The sequence below is a fragment of the Erpetoichthys calabaricus genome, chromosome 11 (genome assembly GCF_900747795.2).
Source record: "Erpetoichthys calabaricus chromosome 11, fErpCal1.3, whole genome shotgun sequence".
Lineage (NCBI taxonomy): Eukaryota > Metazoa > Chordata > Cladistia > Polypteriformes > Polypteridae > Erpetoichthys > Erpetoichthys calabaricus.
In genome coordinates, this window is record NC_041404.2 from 77,467,920 (window position 1) to 77,494,555 (window position 26,636).

At 37.7% G+C, this 26,636-nt stretch overlaps 1 protein-coding gene across 1 annotated transcript in view; it reads left to right on the forward strand.

Moving 5' to 3' along the window:
- The first annotated feature begins 732 nt into the window (after nucleotides 1-732).
- The window catches only part of LOC114644787 (scavenger receptor cysteine-rich type 1 protein M130), an 80,907-nt gene continuing 55,003 nt past the window's right edge, over nucleotides 733-26,636 (forward strand). Inside the window, exons 1-2 of the mRNA XM_051934306.1 lie at nucleotides 733-810; nucleotides 1,599-1,628. Of these exons, the coding sequence (XP_051790266.1) occupies nucleotides 768-810; nucleotides 1,599-1,628 (73 nt within the window). The 5' untranslated portion in view covers nucleotides 733-767. The remainder of the gene's footprint in view (nucleotides 811-1,598; nucleotides 1,629-26,636) is intronic.

Consider the following 26,636-nt stretch of genomic DNA (forward strand, 5'->3'; position numbering starts at 1 on the left):
CCAAAAAGCTTGTTACATTACTTCAGAAGAAGTACGCATGCCTATTTTAACATATCGTAATATGGAAAACAAAAAAATGTTTTTTTTTTTGTATTAGCTGCTTCCAGTGGCCAAACTTAAAATTTCAGTTTAGTAAATAAGTACAATTTTGAAATATAAAAGAATTTAATGTGACAGAAAATTATTGGGATAGAGTAGGTGAAATCAAAACCTCCATCTGATAATGCTGGATTAAATAAATTATGATGGTTTGGTGTAAGAAAAGTATTTGACTGTATCATTTATACTAGAGGTTGTCAACCATTTTGATGTTTAGTTTGATGGGAAGGAACAGTTGCACCAAGATGATCAAAAGAGTCTGTTGCTCCAAATATGGTAACAGGGATATTCTGGAATGACAAAGCAAAGAGAGAGACAGATTGACTAAGTTTCTGGCTGTGACATGTGTAAATAACAGGTTTAACCATAATCTAAATGTAATTGTAGTACATGAATATAACTTTTTATCAAGAACTTGCCACTCAGGCTGGCTGATTGTTGCATGATAGAGCTCTAGGATAGAAATTTATGATCATAGCATGCATTGCAAGACTCTTATTGGTGTAGCATGTGATTATACTTAATCTTTCTACCTTAAATGGTAAAGAGAGCACCACAGGAAATTACAATTAGTGACACATCAGAATATTAGCATCTCAGTCAGTGCAAAATGTTATGTTTTATTCTCACTCAAAAACACATCAATGTCTGACTGATAAGAAACTGAAATGTTGCTTTTTCAACTTACATTTAGCATGTGGCTTACTAACGGTAAGAAGGCCTTTTATGCACTTTTTTAACCACTGTTCAAATATTTTCTTCTCAATCTACCAATTAATAAAAAGAGAACTTGATTTAGACAGTCAGATACATATTTGATGATTAAAATGTAATTTTCAGTTTCTACAACTTGCAATTATTATAATGAAATAGACTAATGAATAATATCATAGATTATTGTGTTTATAAAGACTAGTGAATAATTCCTTTGAAAATATGTATTTTCTCTTTCAAATTACTTGTTAATCTAAGTAAAGTCCCTGCTAATTCTCTAACCTTTACTTTTTCTGATTTGTTTCAGTCAGATTGGATAAATGTCTCAAATTTTACTTGCTGTTCTACACAATTATTTTCTGACCCACTTTTTCCATTAAATTATAAAATTGAATTATGACAAAAATGAAATTAAATTAAACATGATCTATATTAAATACATTAGCATTTATTTGTATTTTGATCATAAGAAGATTTAGGATTTTTTAAAAGTTGTTATATTCATATTGTTCTTTAAACTAGAACATTTCTCCCCTGTGTTCATTTTTATTATACCCATTAATATACAACGCATCTCATATTTATATTTCAGTATTAGGGAAAATATATTATCCATTATGCCACTGTACCTATAAATCCATTAAAATGAATGTATTCTCCTTAGGCAATGAATTTTTATTAAAACTAGTAACTACTATTCTTTATAATCTGCGGAAACTATAGTGCTGCATGGGGTCAATTATGTCAGTATATTTCATTTTGTCATTTGTTTTTATCACTTTTAGGTCCTGCAGTGGTAGATTCTCAGAAGCAGGGTAAGTCCCAAAACATAATTTTCAGACAATAAATTGGCAATAATCCAATACATATTTGCATATTTATTAATTTAAAATGAATGTATTGTACTTAGGCCATTGCACGTTTAATAAAATCAGTAACTGTAGTTTTCTTTAAATATATATGCTATGCTAACATTTTTATAATAAGTACACTCATATAGCACTGTTTCCGTACAGCATCTGAGCCTAGTTTTAATATCTTGACTTTAGTTCTGTTTGTGTGGAATGTGTTCTCCACGTCTCTTCATAGGTTGTCTAAAGGTACTGCCTGTACATCCCAGAGATACAAATGTTAGGCCGACTTTCTAGCGTATCTCTGAGTGAGTGTATTCTGCAATGAACTTCTCACTGTCTAAAGCAGGGGTTTTTAATGTCAGTCCTGGATGGCCACAGTGGGTGCAGCGTTTTGCTTCTCCCAGTTTTATAATTATAAGCCAGAACAAGTAGATAACATTTTTTATTTAATTAAATGGTCTCTCTCAAAAACATTTTTATCACATTGTAGACTTTTCACTTTCTGAGAACATCCTTTCTGAGAACATCTTGTGGTCCAAAACAAATTTTTAACTCTTGGCCATTCCCTTTTCTCTCATTTATTTCAAAGTATTTTATTAACACAGATATTTAATTATTCATATACCCAGGTTTAATGGAGAGCTGGTGGGTCCTTTCTCATTTGCACCACATTATTAACTGGCAGAAAACAAGCAGCAATTAAAACCTTAATACAACTGCTAAAACTAAAATAGGCAATAAGATTTCTGAATCATAACAAGCAAGTTAACTAAAACAAAGTCCAATTAGTAGTAAATAAACAGTTTCTAATTAAGAAATGGGCTTAAGCAAAAACCTGCAGCCTCTGTAGCCCTCCATGATGCAATTGAGGAGATCTGGTCTAAAGGTTCATTCCTGACTTGTGGCCAAAGCTGCTGGGATGTGCTGCAGAATTCCCCCATACCCATCTTTTTACGAATAAATGTTCTTTAAAAATCTGTTTTTCAGGTAACATGTGTGCATATATAAAGTTTTCTAAAGTGACAAAATTATCTGTGTATTGTAGTATCATTTTCTGTCTTTAAGCAGTAGCAACATTTTCTGACAAGGTGATAATTTATCTATATATTTATTTACTTTACTAAATACCGTAGTTGTGTATATGTAATAGGGGATTCAACTTCTAGGTTGTATACCCACAATCATGCCGTATTTTCTAATAGGATAAGTGAGTAGTATGTTCAAATAATACACTGCAGCAAATTGATAATGGGAAAGACTCAAGCTTTACCTACAGCCATGCACAAAGAGTGTTGCCTTCCAGTAATTATTTTAGGATATTATTTTGTCAGATAAAAGCAGAGAATTAATACTGCATCTATATGAATACTTTGACATAACACACTCAGAGTGAACGGTCTTATTTCTATGGGAATCAGTCCTAAAACCTTACAATCCGCAATATCCAAACATTTAAAAAAAATCTATCGTATTGTTTAATCATTCTGCGGAAGTACACATTTATATATCAATTAACGGACAAAAGAGTCCTTTACTTAAGAAATATGCGTGGTTGTTATCAACTTTTTAAGAACAGATTATGCCCACATGTGGTTTTAGCCATTTAGAACTGAAATATCTGTGCATTTGTATCAATTGATGCCAAAGATTTCTCAATTAAATGCTGAAACTGGTGACCCATCAGTCAAATATTTGGGGCAATGTGGCTAAAGGCTTTCCATCTACACTAGGTTTATTTCTCTTTGGATTTGCTAAAATGTCTGTGTACTGCAATTATGGTGAATGCTCTGGAGTGTACGCATTGATAAGTTAACTTTAGCCAAAAAGCCATTTATAAGTTAGAAATCAAATTGAGACTTAACAAGAATCCAACATATACTACAGTGTTAAGAACAGGAGCTATATTGTCAAAGTGTATGTCCCATTTCTACTAACAATATACAGTATGTGTCAGAATCTAAAATTAACTGCAGACTGATGATCAAATGATTTAAACAGTATGTGAGTAAAGTATTACAGTAGCAAATTCTGCTTAAAAACTAATGTATTAATTAAGTTTTTTGTGTCTTGAATAATGATAAACCATCTTAGTTTTCTTCTGGAAAAAGAATTGAGTGCTAGAGCAGGGGTAGGCAAGTCGGTCCTGGATTGCCACAGTATGTGCAGGTTTTTGTTCCAACCCAGTTCCTTAACGTGAACTCAATTATTGCTGATGAAGCACATATTGCTTAAGTGACATTTTAATGCTTCATTTTAGTGGTCTCGCTTGTTAAGGTTCTCCAACCTTAATTGCTTATTTCAATCTTAAACTGCTGCATTCAGTGTTTTAATTGCTCCTTATTAGCAATAAGATGTAAAAGACAAAGCAGCCAGCAGTTCTCCAGCTAGCTTGTTTCCAATTACATCTGTGTGTGTTCATCATGCACGGTTTGATTTAATCAAACACTTAATAGAAAAATGTGACAGACTGAAAATGATCTGTTTTAGGCTTCAAATCATTTGGATGATATCCTTGGAAAGGAAAAAAATCTACGATATAAAAGCCTTACATTGCACAGACTAACAAGCTATAAAATTAAATAAGGTCTGAGATTGGCAATGATTGGTTTCTAATTAAGCAATTGGGTTGAATGAAAACCTGTAGCCACTGCGGCTCACCAGGACCGACATTGCCTACCCCTGTTTTACATCTTATTGCTAATAAGGAGCAATTAAAACACTGAATGCAGCAGTTTAAGATTGAAATAAGCAATTAAGGTTGGAGAACCTTAACAAGCGAGACCACTAAAATGAAGCATTAAAATGTCACTTAAGCAATATGTGCTTCATCAGCAATAATTGAGTTCTCGTTAAGGAACTGGGTTGGAACAAAAACCTGCACATACTGTGGCACTCCAGGACTGACGTTGCCTACCCCTGTGCTAGAGGATAGATCGGTGTTAAATATGCACAGGTTAAGTAAAGTTTAAAAATTGACAGCATCTTGTTAAATTTGCACACATTCTGTCCACAAATAAATGATAGTGTTGTTTTGAGTGTTAAGGATAATTGATGACTCATCTACTGTTGTAAGCCATAGCAATACAGGATTTAACTAATGTCTCATTAAGTAAAAAATGATTACATTTTACTAATCATGCTTTAATGTTTTATATAGCTGAAAGTACCTACAGTAATCAGAAATACGTTTGTCTTATTTTTTTCTTTTTTACCTGATTAAAACTTGAATAGTAGGACAGCATTTATTTTGACCTAAAGGGACTGTCAAAATGCTGAGGAAGGACTAAACCTTTGATATAATGGTGGGGAGATTCATCTATCCATCCATCTTTCATCCATCAGAGTCATAAGGAAGCTGGAGTCTATCCCAGCAAGACTTGGGCACAAGACAGGAACAACCCCCCGATAGGACTGTAGCCTGTTGGAGGGTGAACACACATGCATGCACCTTGGGGCCCGATCCACCTGACCTGCATGTCTTTTGCTAGTTGGTGGAAGCTCACATGGACATGGGAAAAACACCCAGAGTATCACCCAGATCTTAAAGTCTAGTCTTCTTGTTGCAAGGCAGCTACCACGCTAAAATCAAAAATTATTTAATAGGTTCTTTAACAGTAATAGTGTGGTTCCTTGATAATAAGGACCTGGGGCCTCATGTATAACGCCGTGCGTAGAACTCACACTATAACATGGCGTAAGCACAAAAGCGGGATTGTGCGTACGCACAGAAAAATCCAGATGCAGGAATCTGTGCGCACGCATACTTTCACGTTCTTCCACTATATAAATCCCGATTTGCGTGAAAAGTAACGCACGTGCACGCGCCTTCTGTCCCGCCCCAACTCCTCCCAGAATTACGCCTCTTTGAATATGCAAATCAATATAAATAGCCTTCTGAGAAAAGACAATGTGAAAAGCACAGGGGAAAATATAAGAATTTCAGCGAATACCAAGTGGAGGCAAAGGAAAAACGTACTATTTGTTGGTTTAAACAGTGGTATAATCAACAAAAGAAAGTTGATCGAGTGACAGAGTGTCGGAAAAACTCGAAAGATCAAATTCACAAAGTCGCACAGTGCCCGAAATAAAAAAGAAATCACATATCAAAGTCGCTGTGAAAAGGCGAGTTGTAGCCCACCGTCTGAGTGTCATATGAAAGCGTATTAGGGTACAAACAAAAAACATAGGCACACAGTGGGAAAAAAGCACGAAATGTCAACTTTAATCTCGAAATTTCTTAAAATCGTTTATTTTACTACCGTAGTTTCTCAAGTAGCATGTTAAATGCTTTTTTCTGTGTTTGATCTTCTATGTGCTCTATGTGTGTGAATCACTACGTGCTTCCGTTCTTTCTCTTTCTCCGACAGGACACAGAATGCATTACATTCGAGATATTACAGCTCTCTGAATAATTAAAATACTGAGATGTATACGTGATATCATTTTCATGATGATAGGAATGAAAGCATGTTATTAAACATGGGAACACGGTGGCGCAGTGATTGTTCATATCTCACGCAAGAGGCTTGTTGCACCATGTGTGACCTTCGATGAAATAATTTATTACAGAAGTACTGTCTCTTTCAAACGTACTAACCTCCAATTCCTGTCCATACTTTTCTTTCTCCAATCGCCACACAATCAGCTCTGTAATAGACGTGAAGCCATTTGTAAGCTTAGAACGCCGATTCTTCAAAACTTTTAAGGAACATTGAAATATCTTCGTAGTACATGTTTAATTATTCTATTCGTCTATCCTTCCAGTGTCGCGTCAGCACCAGCAAGAATACAGCGCAAGGCAGGAGCTATCCGTGAACTAGCTAGCGCTGCGGCACCGTGTCCTCACATGTTTAATTATTAGCAATACAGATTATTTAAATGAAGTTAAAGTTTTATCTGTATACTATAAGCAACATATTTTGCTGCATTTCATCTTAAAAATGATATTGTCATCATACGCGCTTTATAAAGTAGCGCAGGTTGTGCAATATTATAACTGTAGTGCAAGTTTACAGTGAGGTGATTGAGTGCGTTTATAGTTCTTGGGATGAAACTGTTTCTGAAACGCGAGGTCCGTACAGGAAAGGGTTTGACGCTTTTTGCCGTGGTTGAGGTAGTATGTACTTGAAACTGTATACCGATAATTCTCTTTCCGATCATCTGCTGCTGTGATTCACACTCAGATACAGTGATATAAATACTCCGAGTGGTGCAGTGAGAGTAATATGGAAAAAAATGATCCGCAGTGGCAACCCTTAACGGGAACAGCAAAATGAAGAACAAGATGCAGTGAGCGTAACAACGCTAAAGCAGTTCTGGTATTTGGAATACTATGGCTATTCCCTGGCCCATTATATTGAAGCAGGTTAATTACAATCAGATGTATTACACTAATAAACAATATGCAGTTAATTTCAGTGTATTTATAAAGCCGCGTCAGGAATGTGGAGCTAAGAAAGAAAGGATGAGCACACAGGAACAGTAGTTTGACCATTCTGTGGACCATTATATTGTTACAGGTTAATTACAATCAGATGCATTAAATTTATGAACGATATGCGGTTAATTTCAGTGTATTTGATAAAGCCGCCGCCGTGGATGTGGATCTAAGAAAGGGTAACCACACAGGAACAGTAGCACTGCTTTGACACTGGGTGCCGCCAGTCTGCAAAACCGGGCGGATAAATTGCGTACGCCAAGGAATGAGTTACCGTGGAAATGTGCGTGGCTTTACGCCAAGTTTAGGTTTTATACATCGCGATTTGAGCGTGGAAAGGTTTGTACGCAACATTTCTGTGCGTACGCACCGTTTATACATGAGGCCCCTGGAGTCTAAACCACATGGCTGATGTTTCCATTCCCAGTGTTAGCCACCTATGTGATTCTGAGCTAGTCTCTTAAACTGTTTTTCAAAATTAAAAAAGATGTATCTACAGTTATTCGAGATATTGCTATTAGTAATAGTCTTTGTTACAGAAAGGTGCTGTTTAAAATAAATAGTATTTCCTATTTTTGGAAGTTCTATTATTAGACATACACAATACAATGCTCCTGTATACCATGGCAGCAGATTTGTACAGACATGTGTGAGTGCTAACATCAAAGCTATGGTATTTGATAGTATCAGACTATTACTCCTGCTGCTTACAAATACTATATACACTACAGTAGTTGCAACAACAGGGCAACACATAACTAATCTGAAAATAATAGCAAACCACATAAATTAAAATTGTGATAAATTAAAGGAAAATTTATCACAATTTACTACTGACATGTGGACATTGTTTAGCAAATGCTTAACTTCAAGCAAATTACTAGTCGTCAAAGTCAATAATATAATAGATGTGAAAAGAAAGCTATTTACATGATGAAGTGAATCCTGAGGTTTTAGTGACATTGCATTTTTTTTATAATCATAAATTTTAAATTCTCCTGACTACACACCAGCTAAGCAGATATTATTATACATATTCTTTGTTTCTCATATTTTTCTTGCAGTTGTGAATAATTTATTAATGTATCTTTATGATAACTAAAGCAAGTGTGAGAAATAGTTAGAAACATACTAATACACATCGGTAAATATTATGATAGCTATAGTGAACATCTGCTATGTGTATATATATATAATCTGTCTTTCCTTTTTATCATGTGTTGTGTGTTCACATCTTCCATGTTTATGCAATTATGCACACATTTTCCATATAGGTTCCTTGAATTTTTTTTGTTTGGGTGACCAGTTTGTGCATTTTAAAGATTATACTGTAGTTGGTCCAATTTGAGTAAATTTGTATGATTTTGGTCCATAGAGAACTACAGTCCTTAGAAAACCTTCCTTTTTAAAGTTTAAATAAAATGAATTTTAAATTTCAGTTTTTAAGATATATAAGTTTTACACCTTATATACTGTTTGCAATAGAATCCAACTCTTCCAAGATATTGCTTTTGCATTCCTACAAATATTGTGCAGAATATGGAAAAAACAACAAATTATGCCAGTGTGAAATAGCAATTTAACTCTTACAATGTCTTTAAGTGCTGACTCAATGCTGATATTTACAGTTCTTTTTGATCCAGCTCTGATTGCCCATATTATATATCCCAATGATCCTATGTTTTTCAGTTGAACAGATGATATTTATGTGGTTTTACAGGTTATGAACAAGCAAGCTATTGTAAATGGAGGGCAAAATATACTTTAGTATATAGTGGGTCAAAACTGACACTAAGGGCTTTTTTTTAATTTTTGTGAAGTTTGGGCACTTTACAAAAATACTTCACATTTCCATGCTGAAAAGATGACATTTAAAATACTTTTTATAGGATGTGAGCAAACAATGCAGTAAAAAATCCATCAAAATGAATAATGGGTCAAAACTGACTCGAAAAAAGAGAAAAATCCCCAAGTTTCATCCTGATTACATTTAGGCTGCTTTTACTGATTTCAGAAACAAAAACAGGTTAAATTTGGCCCAAGGATGTTGTAAGGGTTAAGAAGAGAATCATTTTAATCTAACTTAAACTGTTATTTAATATTTATAAAACAACACAACTTTCATGAGGTGCATGTTATGAAAATGCTACAGTATATAAAAGTCTGATGAGTAAACTTCATCAAGCTTGTCTATTGGCCATATAAATGTAGTTTGTTTAATTTAACTTGTGAATGCTTATTTCTTGTCTTTAAATATAAAACTTGGTTAAGAATAAGTGCATTTTTAAAAATATGAATATGTACATTTGAAGATGGCAACCTTGCTCTACTGCCAAATTTTATTTAGAAGCAGTCATAAAAGTGTTGATTGTCTCTTTTGATGTCATGTTATTCAGTAAAAATGTTTTTTTCTGTCTCTTTAAATTGTAATTCTTTCAACATTGAAGGTTAAAATTTTAATATTTATAGGTTTAGGGATTTATAAGGTTATTGTTACATGTAAAGAGTATAGAGCATGTGCTTATTTGCATGTGCTAATCAACACAAAACATACATGCAGCACACCTGGAAACTGTCGTATACGTCAATTTAAAAATAGAGCACATTAATTTGTTATCAGTCCAATGAATGGACACTGTCAGTTGGTCCAGAATTACATTATCAAGCTTTTCCCAGTGTTTTGAAGAATGATAACAAATCTCACAAGAAATAACATTTACAGCTTGGCTTGCTGCAATATGGGCATGAAAAAGCACCATTCACTCAGTACGTACATACATGGAAGGTTTATAAAAATCAAAGTTAAAATAGAATGTTTTCTGTTTTAATAAAAACAATTTTGGCTCAGATAAATATTTTTTATAATACTAAGCCTGTAAAGATGATGTTTGGTGCTGTGTGGATTTTCATGTCGTTAGTCTGAGTTTTACTGAAAAATTTTGTGTTGAAAGGCACTTGTTGTCTCCCTACATGGTCTTTCGTACCTATGGTATAATGCCGTCTTCCTCAAATTACTGTTAAGCTCTTTAAATTAATTCTTTACAGCTTCATAGGTAAAAGCGTTATCTTTCTGCAGAAGAGTTTAAGAGTGATGTTTCCTTCATGAAGTAATGCTGCTTCTTAGTCGCCCAAATTGGGCATAATCACTGACATAAAGCTTAAGCTTGTTAAAGTGCATCTCAGAACTAGTTAACAGTGTGTTGACAAGGATATTACAGTGTCCTGAGAAGAAAATGTGTCAACTACCAACTTTATTGCAGGCCACACTCTAAGCAATAGGGTGTTCTGCTAAAGATAAGAAGCAGAACCCGGGCTTAGCTGATGTAGAGGTAAAAACAGAGAGCTAGTGCTAATGTTGAGTTGCAAAGGTACAGGTGCAGTTTGCCATTGTTTCTTGGATGTGCCGATGCCCAACGTTTTGGATGTAACTGATGCAAAGTTTTGTCTATGAAGGTTGGTAATGGCTGAAAAATAGTCGTTAGTGCCTGAACAGGGCACCTTTTTTCCTGTAGAAGCCTATGCAGAACTATCAGCTCATCATTGATGAACACCAGTTTTTCAGATGAAACTGAAAATACTGGTAGAGCTTACAGTTCCACTTTGGGACCGGTCATTTGGCTGTATGTCAGACTGAACGTACACATATCGGTTACAAATTGTACAGGTCATTGCAACTGAGGATCTGAGGGCCAGGTGTTGGTCATAGGTAGGCATACTTTAACTGCCAGTATGGAGTAGCACAAACTGATCCTCAAGTGTTGGTGTCCACATGCCTGTGTAAGGCAGTGTTTCTCAACCACTTGGTCTTGCCACAGGTGGGTCATGGGTTGCTGTCATTGTTTTGCGAGTGGGTTGTGGTGACTTGCCTAAGCCAGTGTTTCTCAACCACTGGATTATGACCTGGGTTGCTGCCAATGGGTCACAGGTTGTCATTGTTGGTTTGTGAGTGGGTCACGGTAGACCATGGTGGGTCAGAAAGAGATAGGCAGCATGGCATGATATGCTTTGCAGTGTCTAAGTGAGCTTGTTTCATCAAGGGGGATCCCAATTGCACTTGTTTCACTATATGCAATAGTTGCTACTGGGGTTGTCATTGAGTTTAAAAAGGAAAAACTACTGTAACTTGCGGGTCCATAAAGGTTGAGAAACACTAGTGTAAGGAAGACAATGCAAGCAGAATGCTTAAGAATTAGCTGTGCAGAGCAGCAAAGATGAAAATAAACCTTAAAGGACCCTCCAAGAATCAGAAAAATATATGAGATCCCATGAAATAATAATAGTAATAAAGAAAGAGTTATTACTGCATCTAGTTTTGGCAATTTCTGGAAAATTATTACTCTCCTATGACACTTGGCTGTGTGGAAAGTGATGCATGACTGTTTTCATTGTTGGTTTTTGTGACTAGCTCATCTCACATAGCATCAACTGTGTGCCTGAATCTTCTCTCTCTGAGAATTGTGTCTGTTCTGTTACCCCATGCATTCAAACAGCTGCATGGAAAACTACTATGGATTACTCATTCTGATCCTGGCAAATCCATCTAATAATCTGAGTTTCCTCAGATTTTAAGGTGCTTTGTCAACCTATGCTTTCTCCAACACATTTCTGCTTATCTCCAGCTTTGTTTGTTAATTTCTGGATAAGGCATCCTGCTTGTTTCTTGATATTGATTCTGTTCAGAGATTACTTACTTAACCTTCCCCCTTGTAAAAAAATATGATCCAGCATCCAAAATCCTTTTTCATCTGCACATTTGTGTAGAAAGTGTTTTTGTTATTTGAGGACAGTATGTTTTCAAATGTATAGACTGCTGTAGTGTACTATTTTATTTCTCTAGAACATTAGTTTCAACACTAACATGTTTATTTGTTTATCTGAAATTCTCCATCTCTCTGTATTGGTTTTCTCCAGGTTTTTCAATTTTGACCCAAAAATGCACATGTTGGGTTAATTGGAAAATGTATTAGTGTTAATTTTAGTAAGTGTAGGTGTATGCATGAATGTAACCTTTGTATGCTCCCTGCCCAGGAGCCAAACCTGTCAAAATAGGTCAGCACCCACCAAAAGACTTAACTAGGAGCTAGTGGATTAGAAAATGGGTGGATAGAAAATGGCGGTAGCAGAACAAATACAGCACTTGAATATTGCTGTTAACAGAAGCAGGTTAAGTGACTTGTTTAGAGTCACCTAGTGAGTTTTCTGGTGGTGTCTTGCTGGAAAGCCCCTATATCTCTTTCTCTGCTGTGTCCTGAGTATCTTCTTTTTATACTCTGATTCCCCTTTAACTCTTGGCATTAAGGATCAATGGTGCATTTGTGTTCAACATCAGGAAATAGCTTTCAGTCTCCAGTGTTGTGGGTGGCTGGATGTCAGGTGGTTGATGACGGTGGGAACTCAAACCCTTCTTTTCCTTTTCTATTTTGGTGTCTTTGTGGACTGCTGCCCTCTTTGGTTAATCGTGTTGGCTTTTTATAGTCATTTATTCTGTCCTTGCATAATATTCTTTACAGATAGGGGAGGGTCCCAGTGATTGGGTGATTTTATCCTTTAATTAAATATATCCAGTTTCCTAATGCTTTTCATTTTATTCTGTTTGATAGAAATTTGCACTGTATCAATGCATGCTCCCAACCTCTCTTTCTCAATCTCTCCCTCTGTAAATTCTAGAGATGGTTGTCTGTGAATCAGATCAGCAGTTTCTGGAATACTCAGACCAGCCTTTCTGGCAACAACAACCATCAAATCACTTAATCAAGTAAAAATTAATTAAATCAAAGTCACTTAAATCATCTTTCTTCCCCATTCTGATGCTCATTTTGAACGTCAGCAGGTCATCTTGACCATGTCTACATCCCTAAATGCATTGAGTTGCTACCATGTGATTGGCTGATAAGACATTTCAATTTCAATTCTTTATTGCCATGTGTACATGTACCATGTACAATGAAATGCTTGCTTCCATGTGCCCCTGCAGACAGTGAACATAGACAAAAAAAAACCCCACACACAATAAATAAATAAATGAATATAAATAAGTAAATAAATAAAACCAGAATCCTAGGAATAAATAGAGACAGTGGCAGAAGTATATGTGCAGGTAGCAGTGGAAGTGACACAAGGTTACTGATTGTTCATGAGCCTGATTGCAGTTGGGTAGAAACTGTTCCTGAACCTGGAAGTGCATGTCCGAATGGACTTTAGTCGCTTCCCAGATGGGAGGAGGGTGAAAAGTGACAGTGCAGGGTGGCTGGGGTCCCGCCTGATACGGTTCACTTTCCTGAGACAGCGTGTAGTGTGGATGTCATGGATCGCAGGGAGCTGTGTGCACGTGATCTGCTGTGCTGTGTTCACCACATGTTGCAGAGCTCTGCAGTCCTGAACTGAGCAGTTGCTGTACCAGGATGTGATGCATCCTGTCAGGATGGATTCCACAGTACACCTGTAGAATCTGCACAGGGTTGTGGGGGTCATCCGGGCTTTACTCAGTCTCCTGAGGAAGTAGAGGCATTGTTGGGCTTTCTTGACTACTGCCGCAGTGTGACTTGACCATTTAAGGTCATCGGTGAGGGTGACTCTGAGGAACCTAAACCTGCAGCCTCACCTCCGAAATCCACAATCATCTCCTTAGTTTTGCTAACGTTGAGGGTGAGGTTGTTGTCCTGACACCATTCTGACAGGAGTCTGACCTCCTCCTTGTAGGCCGTCTCATCGTCCTCATTGATCAGACCTATTACAGTGGTATCGTCAGCAAACTTGAGGATGGTGTTAGAGCTGTACTTAGCTATGCAGTCATGGGTGTAGAGAGAGTAAAGCAGGGGGCTCAGCACGCTGCCCTGTGGGGTGCCAGTGTTGATGGTGATGATAGAGGAGGTTTTTCCACCAATATGCACTTGCTGAGGTCTGCCAGTGAGGAAGTCCAGTACCCAGTTGCACAGTGAAGAGCTAAGCCCCAGATCCAGGAGTTTAGTGATGAACTGGGATGGAGTGACGGTGTTAAATGCAGAGCTGTAGTCCACAAACAGCAGCCTGGCATAACAGTTCTTGTTCTCCAGATGTGACAGGGTGGTGTGAAGTGTTATGGAGATGGCATCCTCAGTGGACCTGTTGCAACTGTAGGCAAACTGGAGGGGGTCCAGACTGTCAGGGATGATGTCCTTGATGTGTTCTAGCACCAGCCTCTCAAAGCACTTCACGGCTATGGGAGTAAATGCTACTGGGCGGTAATCATTAGGGCAGTCTACTTTATTTTTGTTTGGGACAGGGATGATGGCTGTGTGCTTGAAGCAGGTGGGGACAGATTTAACTCTCAGAGATGTGATAAAAAACATCCGTAAAGACAGCAGCTAGCTAGTAGCAACATGTTTTTAAAACGCAACCTGAGACTCCATCTGGGCCAGGTGCTTTGCGGATGCTGAGTCGGGAAAAAGTCTTCCTCACGTCATCCTTGGAGAGCCTCAGGCTGGAGTCTTGTGGCTCTACGGGTGGTCGCACGGGTCTGTCCGTGTTAACGAACTCGAAGCGAGTGAAAAACACTTTAAACTCATCCGGGAGTGAAGCGCTGGTAGCTGTGGCCGTGTGTGTCCGGGGTTTGTAGTCTGTGATCAGCTGAATACCCTGCCACATCTGCTGTGCTATTAAACTGAGAGTCCAGTTTGTGGGCATACTGATACTTTGCATATTTAGTGGCTTTACGGAGATCATACCTGCTCTTTTTGTATGCCTGTGTATCTCCGGAGTGAAATGCACTGCTGCGCTCACGGATCCGCCGGCGTACTTCAGCATACATCCAGGGCTTCTGGTTGGGAAATACGCGTACAGACTTTGTGGGTACGCTGTCATCCACACATTTCCCGATGAAGCCTGTGACAACTGTGGCATACTCATCCAGATTCTCAGAGGACTCTTTGAAAACATCCCAATCCACCGATTCAAAGCAGTCCCTAAGTTTCTTCTCAGCTTCCGGGGTCCAATAGTCGTCTGCGCGCGTCAACTGCTGCTTGTAACAGGGAGGAGCAGCACAGAGCAGTGGTCTGACTGCCCAAGGTTCGGCCGCGGGAGAAAGCGATACGTGTTTTTGTGTGCGGTGTAGCAGTGGTCCAACGTATTAGCACCCCTGGTGGGACAGAAGACGTGTTGGTAGTATTTGGGGTAAACAGACCTGAAGCTTGCTTTGTTGAAATCCCCAGCGATGATAACCAGACCTTCTGGGTGTGTGTTTTCACAGTCCGTAATGAGGCCGTACAGTTCCTTAAGTGCAGTGTTGGTGTTTGCTTGCGGGGGATGTAAATAGCTGCCATGTGTACAGCTGTAAATTCCCTAGGCAGGTAAAGCGGCCGGCACTTGATGATCAGACACTCCAGGTATGATGAACAGCTTTGTGAAATGACTTCCATATCCATACACTATGCATTGAGGAAACATATCCTGCCACCTCTCTTTTTCCCGGAGGAGACCGACCGATCAGCGCAGTGGATAGAGAAGCCATCTGGCTGGGCATCCGAATCCGGTGTGCAGGTGGTGAGCCATGTTTCGGAGAGGCAGAAAACACAACAGTCACGCAGATCTAGCTGAAAACGAAGTCTACCATGGAGATTGTCTAGTAACTAGACTCTAGTTTGTTGTACAGAGACTGGGCATTGGCCAGGAAAATGCTAGGCAGGGGAAGTCGCAGTCCTCGGTGCTTCATCCTTGCTTGGATCCCGGCACGCTGGCCACTTTTTCTCCTCCAGGTGTAGTCGGGTGGGTCACATCTGCCACCATGGTCTCGAGTTATTGTGGCGAACAGCCCCTGGTCGATAACTACAAAAGTAGCGACTTATGCCTTTGTTGCTCCGATGTTTACCAATGCTGTACAGTCACACTTAATAAAACAGTGAACATGCAGTACAAACAGCGACAATAACAAAAATACAGACACAAAAAATAGAAAAGTCTGCGAGGAGCAGCACGCAACATGTCGCCTCTCTCCGGCGCCATGTTATAATAATTTAATAGGGACATTTGTGTTAACAAGCATTTGAATAGGTGTACCTAATAAAGTGCCCAGTGAGTGTACATAAATATTTCCATACACATGTTTAACATTTTGGAAATTCAATTCCAGAATAATAAATAATAAAGCTATATTTTTGTGCTGATGTAACCAAGCTTGACGCTGATGATAATCATTTAAAAATATTTTGAGAATGAAGTAAAGAAACAAAAGAACCAAAGAGATCTGGATGGAAGAGAATGTGGTGTATTTATGGAAGTGTTATCTAAAAATGATACTAGTGTTAAGCTATAAAATTTAAATAAATTATTAGCTATGCAACGTCAGTTAAATACTTCAAATGGTGGAGAAAATGTATTTAGTACTAAGCATTACCACTAGAGGAATGGACAAGTTCCAGAGAAACCTGTGTATCACTGTATTTTTAGCTGTTTAGTGCTTATCTATAAAAGATAAGAAATGTAAGCAAAAAAATTCCAAAAACAAGATAATGATCTCAGCAGATCTTTCATAAGTAAAACTCAAAGCTTAAAAAAATACATACTGTCCAATTCCACCACGACTGTCGTTTAATGCATTTGCTTTTTAATATTTGTTTTGATCACCATGAAGAACAAGTACCATACTACACAAATTACTTTTATATCCAAATGTTATTATAAAAAGGCAATTTAAAAAGAAATGAGAGAAACTCTTGTTTTGTAAAGGAAGAAATTGTGCTTTCTTTTCTCTTGTTTTCAAACTTTTCAGGTTTATAGGGTCATTATTATCAGATGTATAGATTACAGTAAAACTCTTACTTACACATGCCAATCAACATGTAGCATACTGTGCTGTTGCTCTCTTGCACCATGATTTATGAGCAAAAAAACCCTGCTATTCTAAGAATCCACCACAAGATCTTTTATTTTCTTGGTATTGAATTCCAGATTATTTAATCTGTTTCATTTGACTAATTCAAAAGATGAATAAAAGTGAGTTGGGTTTCTTTTATTTCCTCCCTCTCTATTTATGTGTCTGACCAGTCTGTCTTCCCAGTTGTTGTGACAAAGAGACCTTATTATGGGTGACCATATGGGCGAAGTAAGAGCAGAATTTTAAAAATGTTTTGTGCTGTGGCAACTTTTGTTTGGTGTTTTACATATTTTTACATAACCCTTTCATAATGTTCACAGCTTTTTGAGCTGCCTCATATTTCTTCATGTACCAAGGTGCACTAAGACAAATGCAGTATTTTTTAAAAATGTAAATCCATTGTAAAATTGTTAAAGATAACCATATGCCTATCATACATAAACATCTCTATTTCTTCATACCTAGAAGTGTTGAAAATATGGCAATTCACAAATCATAGGGTTCATATTTAAAACTGCTAGCCTTACCTTTTTATAAAAGTTCTTTAAGTTCTCATTTAATAAAGTAACACAACTTATATTTTCATTGTGTATATATTCATGTGACGGTGCAGGTTGGCTTCCAGGATCTTCTTGAACTCACTACCGCCAATAATGTACCTGAGGATACTCATTCAAAGCAAGAGTTAGGTACAAAAGTGAACAGTGTTTTTATTAAAATCATGAAAAACAAATAGTGTCCAAAAAGTACAGTGCTCTCTTCAATAAATAAATAATCCTTAAAAACAGGTAACAATCAGTGAGATTAAAATTCACAATTAAAAACCAGAGCAAACCAACAGGTCCTTCATGCTCTGTCAGACGAGCCCAGTGCAACTCCCTCTTCATTTCCCCAGCTTACCCATTGCTCTCTCAGTTGGCGGAGGCACTAGCAGCTGTGGTCCACACCTTCCAACCCCCATCTTAGCTACCTCGGGTGGCATCAGCCAGACTGGTCAGGGTCGGTTGTCCTCCCGTCGGTCTTCTCACTCCCCTGGTGTACCTCAGATCCCTGGAGTATAACTCCCTTTCACACCCACTCCTCACCAATACAGTATTCAGTTAGGACAATCCGCCCCTAAAGCGTCAATCCTTCACTCCTTCGCGGGGCTCACACCTGTGCTGCCCTTCACTCCACAGGCTGGCTGGCTTACTCATCCTGCTTCTCCCCCACCATGCTTTTCTCATAGTTCTCTGTACTATTCTCTCAGTTTTTTTTTCCTTTTTTTTCGTTCCTCATTCCCCTTTTTCTGCTGTGCCAGCTCCCTTTTATCTTCTGGGAGTGATGTATATTTTAAGCATTTAGTAATTCACACTGCTATAGTCAAGGAAATCAACTAATATCTTAAATATTGTAGCTTACTGATATCCTAATGTTTTGGTCCTAAAATACATTTGAACTTTTTCTAATATTTTGTGCCCATAATATACATTTTTGCAGTACCTCAATTATCAAGGTTTGCTTGGGTTTAAGCCTTTTTATTAAAATAATTTTCTATAAGCTATCAACGAAATATAACTGTTTTACTCATTGTTTTTTGCTTTGTGTCCTCCCCACCATAACCTATCCTCTATGGGGGAGTAGCGAAAGCTTTAGATTCGTCAAAAATTTTGATCTCCAGTTTTCAATGGATCTCAATGTTTTAGGGTCCCCTGATACCAAAAACATTGGTATCTTGATGATGGGTGTGTGTCTCTCTGTGTGTCACAGTTTCTTGAGGACGGTTTAGAGATAAAACTGCTGGACCGAAAAATACCAAGTTCAAAACTTAAGCCTGTTATGAAATAAAGATATGGTGATTAGTTTTTGAGCCAAATCATGCAAAAGAAAGAGGCACTCTAGACTGGAGGAACCCTCAAATACCGTAATTCTGCAATTACTTATGAATTCTTCTCGTCACTTGCTATATTGCTATGTAATGATCTATTTTATAGATAGATAGATAGATAGATAGATAGATAGATAGATAGATAGATAGATAGATAGATAGATAGATAGATAGATAGATAGATAGATAGATAGATAGATAGATAGATAGATACTTTATTAATCCCAATGGGAAATTCACATATACTTATAATACTTATAATCAGAAAGATCAGCATCAGAGTGGTAAATGATTACTAAAATGTTATAGAATAGTTTGGGTAACTTGGTTCCAAGGACATAAAGCCTATTGATGCTCACATCTGAGTTTTTATTTATTTATTTATTTTAATTGTGCTTTGGTGCTGGAAATCTTGTAAAAATATACCAGTAATATGTATTTCTATGAAAATAAATATTAATTATTTAATTTTATATTATATTAAATATTATTATTTAATTATAATGTGAATTTCCCCTTAGGATTAATAAAGTATCTATCTATCTATCTATCTATCTATCTATCTATCTATCTATCTATCTATCTATCTATCTATCTATCTATCTATCTATCTATCTATCTATCTATCTATCTGATTAGTCACACTAGACATGTGAAAGGACTGAGAAGAAACTGGGGCAGGTACATATTCATAGTCACCCATATTAATAATGCCAAAATTTATTGCCCAGTTGTCCCATCCATCTTATAGTCACATAATTATATTTTAGAAAGCTCTCATTATTCCTTATTAGGTTAAATTTGGTAATGAATAATCTCAGCAACAATGAGTAAAATCACAAAAATAAAAAAAATTGCAGGAAGTTGCACTTTGCCCGTTGTCCTTCATCCTTCCAGAACATAAACATTCAATTGTTTGTGAACAATGCCTCTGTAACTAAGTGACATCTAAACATGGCAACAATATCTTGTTGTCATATACAATATCTTCTTCCAGTGCAGCTGTACAATGTTTAATAGCATAATGGATAGAAGTACAACTTTATAGCTTCCCCAACAACAAGCATGCACTGACAAGCACATATTACTGAGTCAGTAAGTTTTCAGTTAGTGAAAGGAGACAAATTGCAGAAGACAGCATGTGGTGTAAAACCCCAGCATGTCACATCACTAGCCTTATGAAGAAAGCTGAAGGGCAGAGCTGTGTAGAGCATATGCCTATTTTAATTAACACCTAATGGATGTAAACACCTCCCTATTGAAAGAGCCTTAAAACAAGAAACAAAACAAAGCTGCACAAAACAAAGAAAAAATATGTAAATATATATAAGAGGAAATTGAAAGGTGTTTTAAAATACTTAGTTAAATAAACATTAGTAGCAGGATTCGCCAAAAAAACACAAAAATTGACAATATGAACATGTTCCATGTTCGCTTTCATATTGTCACAAAACAACCATTGCAATCTTGTGTCCACACCCTGTACTATTATGAGTCCACCACAACATTATAAGATGGTGGCCTTCTTGGATAGCTAGAATCTAAGAAAGTTATCAACAAAGCTAGCAGCTCTAACACTGTGGCCTCTGTAACATTTCTGATCCAATCATCCATGTTGAATTAGCACTCTCTGTATGTGTTTGCTTGGCCTTTTGAGTTCCTTCACATTTCAATTTATATTGACGCAAACCATACTTTTGCAATGCTTGTAAATCAAATATAAACTGATCACTCCTAATGTATTAAAGTATTGAAAGAGATATAAATCAAATGCAATAATTAAGGTAAAAAAATCCCTGAAACTAAAAATAAATCCCCTGGAGTATGTAATAATGATTACAATCACCTGTTAACATCACCTATTTGAAATCACATCATTGTTTAATTTTTCTACCTCCTTACTGGCCCTAATTTGCCCCATCCCAACTTTTTTTTTGGAATGTGTTGCAGGCCTGATATGCAAGAATGGATGTATAGTAACAAATTAAATGAAGTTGACCAGACAGAACATGAAATATCTTGGGTTCATACTGTCTGCAATGAAATAAACATTAAGGTAAATTTAACAATCACTGCATTTTTTTTATACTGTATATGCGTTTTCCATACTTCCCCAACATTATTTTTTATTTGGGGTTGTATATGGAATCTTTCCCATGCTCAAAGCACTTCACAGAAAATCCTAAAAAAAACAGGGCATATACAATACTGGATGCAAAAATATCTGTATGAATACCAAATAAAGATAAATACAGGATATATAAAGCATTTATATAGAAATCGAAACAATAAACCAGAATAAAATACAAAAACATAAAGAGTACAAGAAAAACCAGAACAGATAATATAATTTGTGATACAAACATAAATCATCTTGGACATCTGAACAGAGTGGTTAAACTAAAAGAAATGTCAGAATATCATAAAGTTAAATGCTTCCCTGAGCAAATAAGTTTTAGGTTGTTATTTGAAAGCATTGGTCAGATGACAACCTAAAACTAAAATGCGGTGGGTTGCGGGTTGGATAATGGATGGATGGATGGATGGATGGTCAGATGATAGTCAGCTGATCTCATTAATTTATAGAGGTTATTCCAAAGTCTGGGTGGTGTAGAATTGAAGACTCTGTCACCCATAGAACAGCAGATTAGTCGGGGGCACAATGAGATTGCCAGAATCGGTTGGTGTTAGTGGTCAGACAGGACCATAGTGATGGAGGAAGTTATTAATGTACTCTGGTGCAAGGCCATTTAAAACTTTATAGGTTATTAGAATTTTATACTCAACCCTATACGACACAGGGAACCATTAAAGTGGAGCAGAAAGGGTGTTATATGTTCGCTGCTGTGGGTTTCTTTTAGCAGAGTTCTGAACCAACTGAAACTGCGAGAACAGATTAGAATAGATGCCTGCCAGTAGCTAATAAAGCATGGACAAGTTACTCAGCATTGGAAAATTAGAGTAATGAATGAACATGGGATATGTTATGAATGTGGAAATAAGAAAGTTTCTTAATGTAATGTAATGAATGTCAGTCAAATAAGAAAAGGAGGAATCAATAAAGACATTAAGATTACTGGCAGAAGAAGAAGGTCTGATAACATCATCAGTAAGGGTGGTTAAGAAGGAGCTCATGTTCTTAAATTGAGCATTGATGCCGATTAGCAGGACTTCGCTTTTGTTACAATTTAATTTTAAAGAGTTATATTCCATCCATGTTTTAATTTCTTTTAATTTCACTGAGGCAAGTTGTGAGGTGAGAAAGCCCTGATGAACTTTCACTTTTAACACTGCAATAGATCTGAGTGTCATCTGCATATGAATGATAACCTACTCTAAAGCTATGACTTCAATGAGTTGCTGAGTCAGCAACAATTTTAACAGCGTTAGTAGTAAAACAAAAAAACCCTGCCTCTCCAAGGATATACAGTAAATTAAGAAGATCTCAAGGATTTGCCTGTCTCACTGGTCCCAAATAAGCCAGTTGTGACTGCCTGCCTATCCTTATCTAACTCTGACTATATTTTCTATTTATTTATTACTAGCCAAAGTACCCAGTGTTGCCTGGGTATATTTGTAAAACGGGCTAAGGAAAGAGTGCAAGGTTTATGTGTTTTTTTTAATGGTGACCCTGTTGTTATTGCTAGCTGTCATCTTGTTGCTCTCATAAGTCAGGAATTTTTCTTTTTTTTTTGGGTATGACTGGATTCCAGAATTGCAGTAACTCTTAGCTGGACTGACTTAGTTCAAGGTGGACTAATTCATAGTGCTGAAATTATGAAGAAAATCTGACAAAGCAGGAGTTAAACAAGAACCCTTTGATTTTCCTTTGTGTTGAGGTGCACCTCCAGTCTTGATCAAGCGTCGCCCAACACCCCACTGCAAAAGCACTCTTTTTTATATTACAGTAAATAGAAGAACTACGCAGCATTTCAAGAATTTGTTCTTTTTGGATCTGATTGGATTCCAGAATTGCAGTAACTAGTTGCTGGGTTGCAACCATGAATGCTATAATGTCAGACTTGTCCTTTTAGTTGAAGGTGGACAGTTCATAGTAGAGTTTATGATACTTAAATTATAAACTGCACTTACGCTTTCAATCAAGCATGACCCAACACCTCCAAGCAAAAATATAGTAGATAGAAGCAACACTTGGTGTACCCCGTTTACATAATGTTAAGCTCTTGTCATTTTAGCTACAGTCTGTTCAGGTGTTTCACTTACTCTGAGCCAGCAGGTGACAGTTTGTGTGGAAAGTTTAGCACACAAAAAAATAATATTTCTACTGAGACCCCCAGGGTCAAAATGTTGGGTTTCAATATAGTCTGTCTGGTTATGTATGGTCATAGAAAGCAACTATGCAAAATTTGGTTGAGATTGGTCAAAGAGTATAGGATTGTAAGGGGAACATACAGACAGACATTCTATTTTATACACAGGATATATATATATATTGTGATGGACAGCCGGTGATTCAGTCCTGCCTGGATGTCCCTGAAAGAAAAGAATGGAAGAAGGCAGCCTTTTCAGGAGACTGCCTCCCCCAGGATGCTAGGTGGCAGCTCCCCTGGACGGTAACGGTTCCTCGATTTCCCTCAGGGCATCCTGGAACATGGAGTTTGTTTCCTCACCCCTGTTGGGTGCCGTGGGTGCCACCAGGTGGAGCTCACAAAGAACCTGGGGACTCCTACTGTTACAACAACCCTGAAGTACTTTGGAGTCACGAGGATGGAAGCCCGCAGTACTTCCGGGCTACTTGAGAACGGATGATGTGGCGTTTAACTCAGGAGGAATACTTCCGGGTCATGGACTATTTAAAGGACTGCTGAAGACCCAGCAAGAGAGCCGGAGTTGGGTGGTAGAGTGACGGAGCTGCTGGGAGGAGTGGAGGATTGTGATTATTGATTATTGTTTATTATTATTGTATTATTGGAGAATTGTGGAATGTGTGGTGCTTTGTGCACTGTATTAGAAGAAAATTATTAAAGATTCTTCTTGGTGCTTTTACAAGTGTGTCCTGGACGTCTGTCTGGTGGGTTTCATGGGGCAACAGTGTCTCTAGCGTCCACTATATATATATGTTGTTATGTTACAGCCTTATTCCAAAATGGATTAAATTCATTTTTTTCCTCAGAATTCTACACACAACACCCCATAATGACAATGTGAAAAAAGTTTACTTGAGGTTTTTGCAAATTTATTAAAAATAAAAAAAGTGAGAAATCACATGTACATAAGTATTCACAGCCTTTGCTCAATACTTTGTCGATGCACCTTTGGCAGCAATTACAGCCTCAAGTCTTGTTGAATATGATGCCACAAGCTTGGCACACCTATCCTTGGCCAGTTTTGCCCATTCCTCTTTGCAGCACCTCTCAAGCTCCATCAGGTTGGATGGGTAGCGTCAGTGCACAGCCATTTTAAGATCTCTCCAGAGATGTTCAATCAGATTCAAGTCTGGGCTCTGGCTGGGCCACTCAAGGACATTCACAGAGTTGTCCTGAAGCCACTCCTTTGATATCTTGGCTGTGTGCTTAGGGTTGTTGTCCTGCTGAAAGATGAACCGTCGCCCCAGTCTGAGGTCAAGAGTGCACTGCAGCAGGTTTTCATCCAGGATGTCTCTGTACATTGCTGCAGTCATCTTTCCCTTTATCCTGACTAGTCTCCCAGTCCCTGCCGCTGAAATACATCCCCACAGCATGATGCTGCCACCACCATGCTTCACTGTAGGGATGGTATATTGGCCTGGTGATGAGCGGTGCCTGGTTTCCTCCAAACGTGACGCCTGGCATTCACACCAAAGAGTCTCATCAGACCAGAGAATTTTCTTTCTCATGGTCTGAGAATCCTTCAGGTGCCTTTTGGCAAACTCCAGGCGGGCTGCCAAGTGCCTTTTACTAAGGAGTGGCTTCCGTCTGGCCACTCTACCATACAGGCCTGATTGGTGGATTGCTGCAGAGATGGTTGTCCTTCTGGAAGGTTCTTCTCTCTCCACAGAGGACCTCTGGAGATCTGACAGAGTGACCATCGGGTTCTTGGTCACCTCCCTGACTAAGGCCCTTCTCCCCCGATCGCTCAGTTTAGATGGACGGCCAGCTCTAGGAAGAGTCCTGGTGGTTTCGAACTTCTTCCACTTACAGATGATGGAGGCCACTGTGCTCATTGGGACCTTCCAAGCAGCAGAAATTTTTCTGTAACCTTCCCCAGATATGTGCCTCGAGACAATCCTGTCTTGGAGGTCTACAGACAATTCCTTTGACTTCATGCTTGGTTTGTGCTCTGACATGAACTGTCAACTGTGGGACCTTATATAGACAGGTGTGTGCCTTTCCAAATCATGTCCAATCAACTGAATTTACCACAGGTGGACTCCAGTTAAGCTGCAGAAACATCTCAAGGATGATCAGGGGAAACAGGATGCACCTGAGCTCAATTTCGAGCTTCACGGCAAAGGCTGTGAATACTTATGTACATGTGCTTTCTCAATTTTTTTATTTTTAATAAATTTGCAAAAACCTCAAGTAAACTTTTTCACGTTGTCATTATGGGGTGTTGTGTGTAGAATTCTGAGGAAAAAAATGAATTTAATCCATTTTGGAATAAGGCTGTAACATAACAAAATGTGGAAAAACTGATGCGCTGTGAATACTTTCTGGATGTACTATTTATATATATATATTGTCAGAAAAACAACCAAAAGACATCGAGAAGGTTTGGGGCAGCCACCCATTTAATCGATTACGGCTGCAAAAGTTTTCAAAAAACAGAGACATGCTCATTCAACCAAGTCCAAAACAGAACTGATCTCCAGGTAGCAAGATGGCAGCTTTAAAGGCCAGTAGCGGAAGTGATGTCATCCAGACCGGAACCAGAAGTGACGCCAGTGGCTGCCCCAGAGCCGGGTGGGATTTCCCTAGAATGGTCTGCAAAAGATCGAGAGGGAAAATTAGTGCACTCCGCCACCCCCCTGGTCTGGCATGGAACTACCTGTATTTAAGCCCTTTAGCTGCCTCCTAAACACACGTGTGTGACAATATATATATATATATATATATATATATATATATATATAGTGATTTTATTGCCTAATATACTAATATACTCTTAATATGTAGTGTACTACACTTTGCTGTACAAAATGAAGAATGCCTGTCATTTTGCTGTAGCCTTTAGCAATGTGTGTTTCTGTGCAGGGCATGTACTCTCTTAAAAATAAAGGTGCCAGAGCTCCCAGAAAGAACCTTTATTTAGATTCATAACAGGTTCTATAATTTTTTGAATAGATGATAACAGATGTGTGAAATACCAATGTTCCACACAGTTTTCAAACCACAAAGAACAAACATCATATGCAAAGAACCTTTCTCAGAATTAAATGATTCTTTCTCAAGCAATGGTTCTGCAAAGAACCACATGACCCTGTAAGGAACTATATAGTGCCATTAATTTTAAGAGTTTAGCTGTGCGGTATTTTATTGCTTTGATAAGCATAAGAATGAAACCAAAAAATTAACATCAAAATTTAAATATTTCATTATGAACAGATGCAAGTCATTTACAATAGATGCATAGACTAGGAAAATTAAGAATTTTGGGTATTTCTTTATAGTTTTAAAGAGGCAATGGAGTAAATGGTTCAAGGGTAATTTAATTCAAATGACTTTTTGTGTTTGAAAGAAATATGATTTTTGGCACCCTGTCCAGGGATTGCTATTGCCTTGTTCCTGATGATTGATGAGATGAGGCCCTGCGACCCTGCCCTGGATATATGAATGGAAAAAAAGATAATTGAAAGAATGGATGAAGTAATTTCAGTTT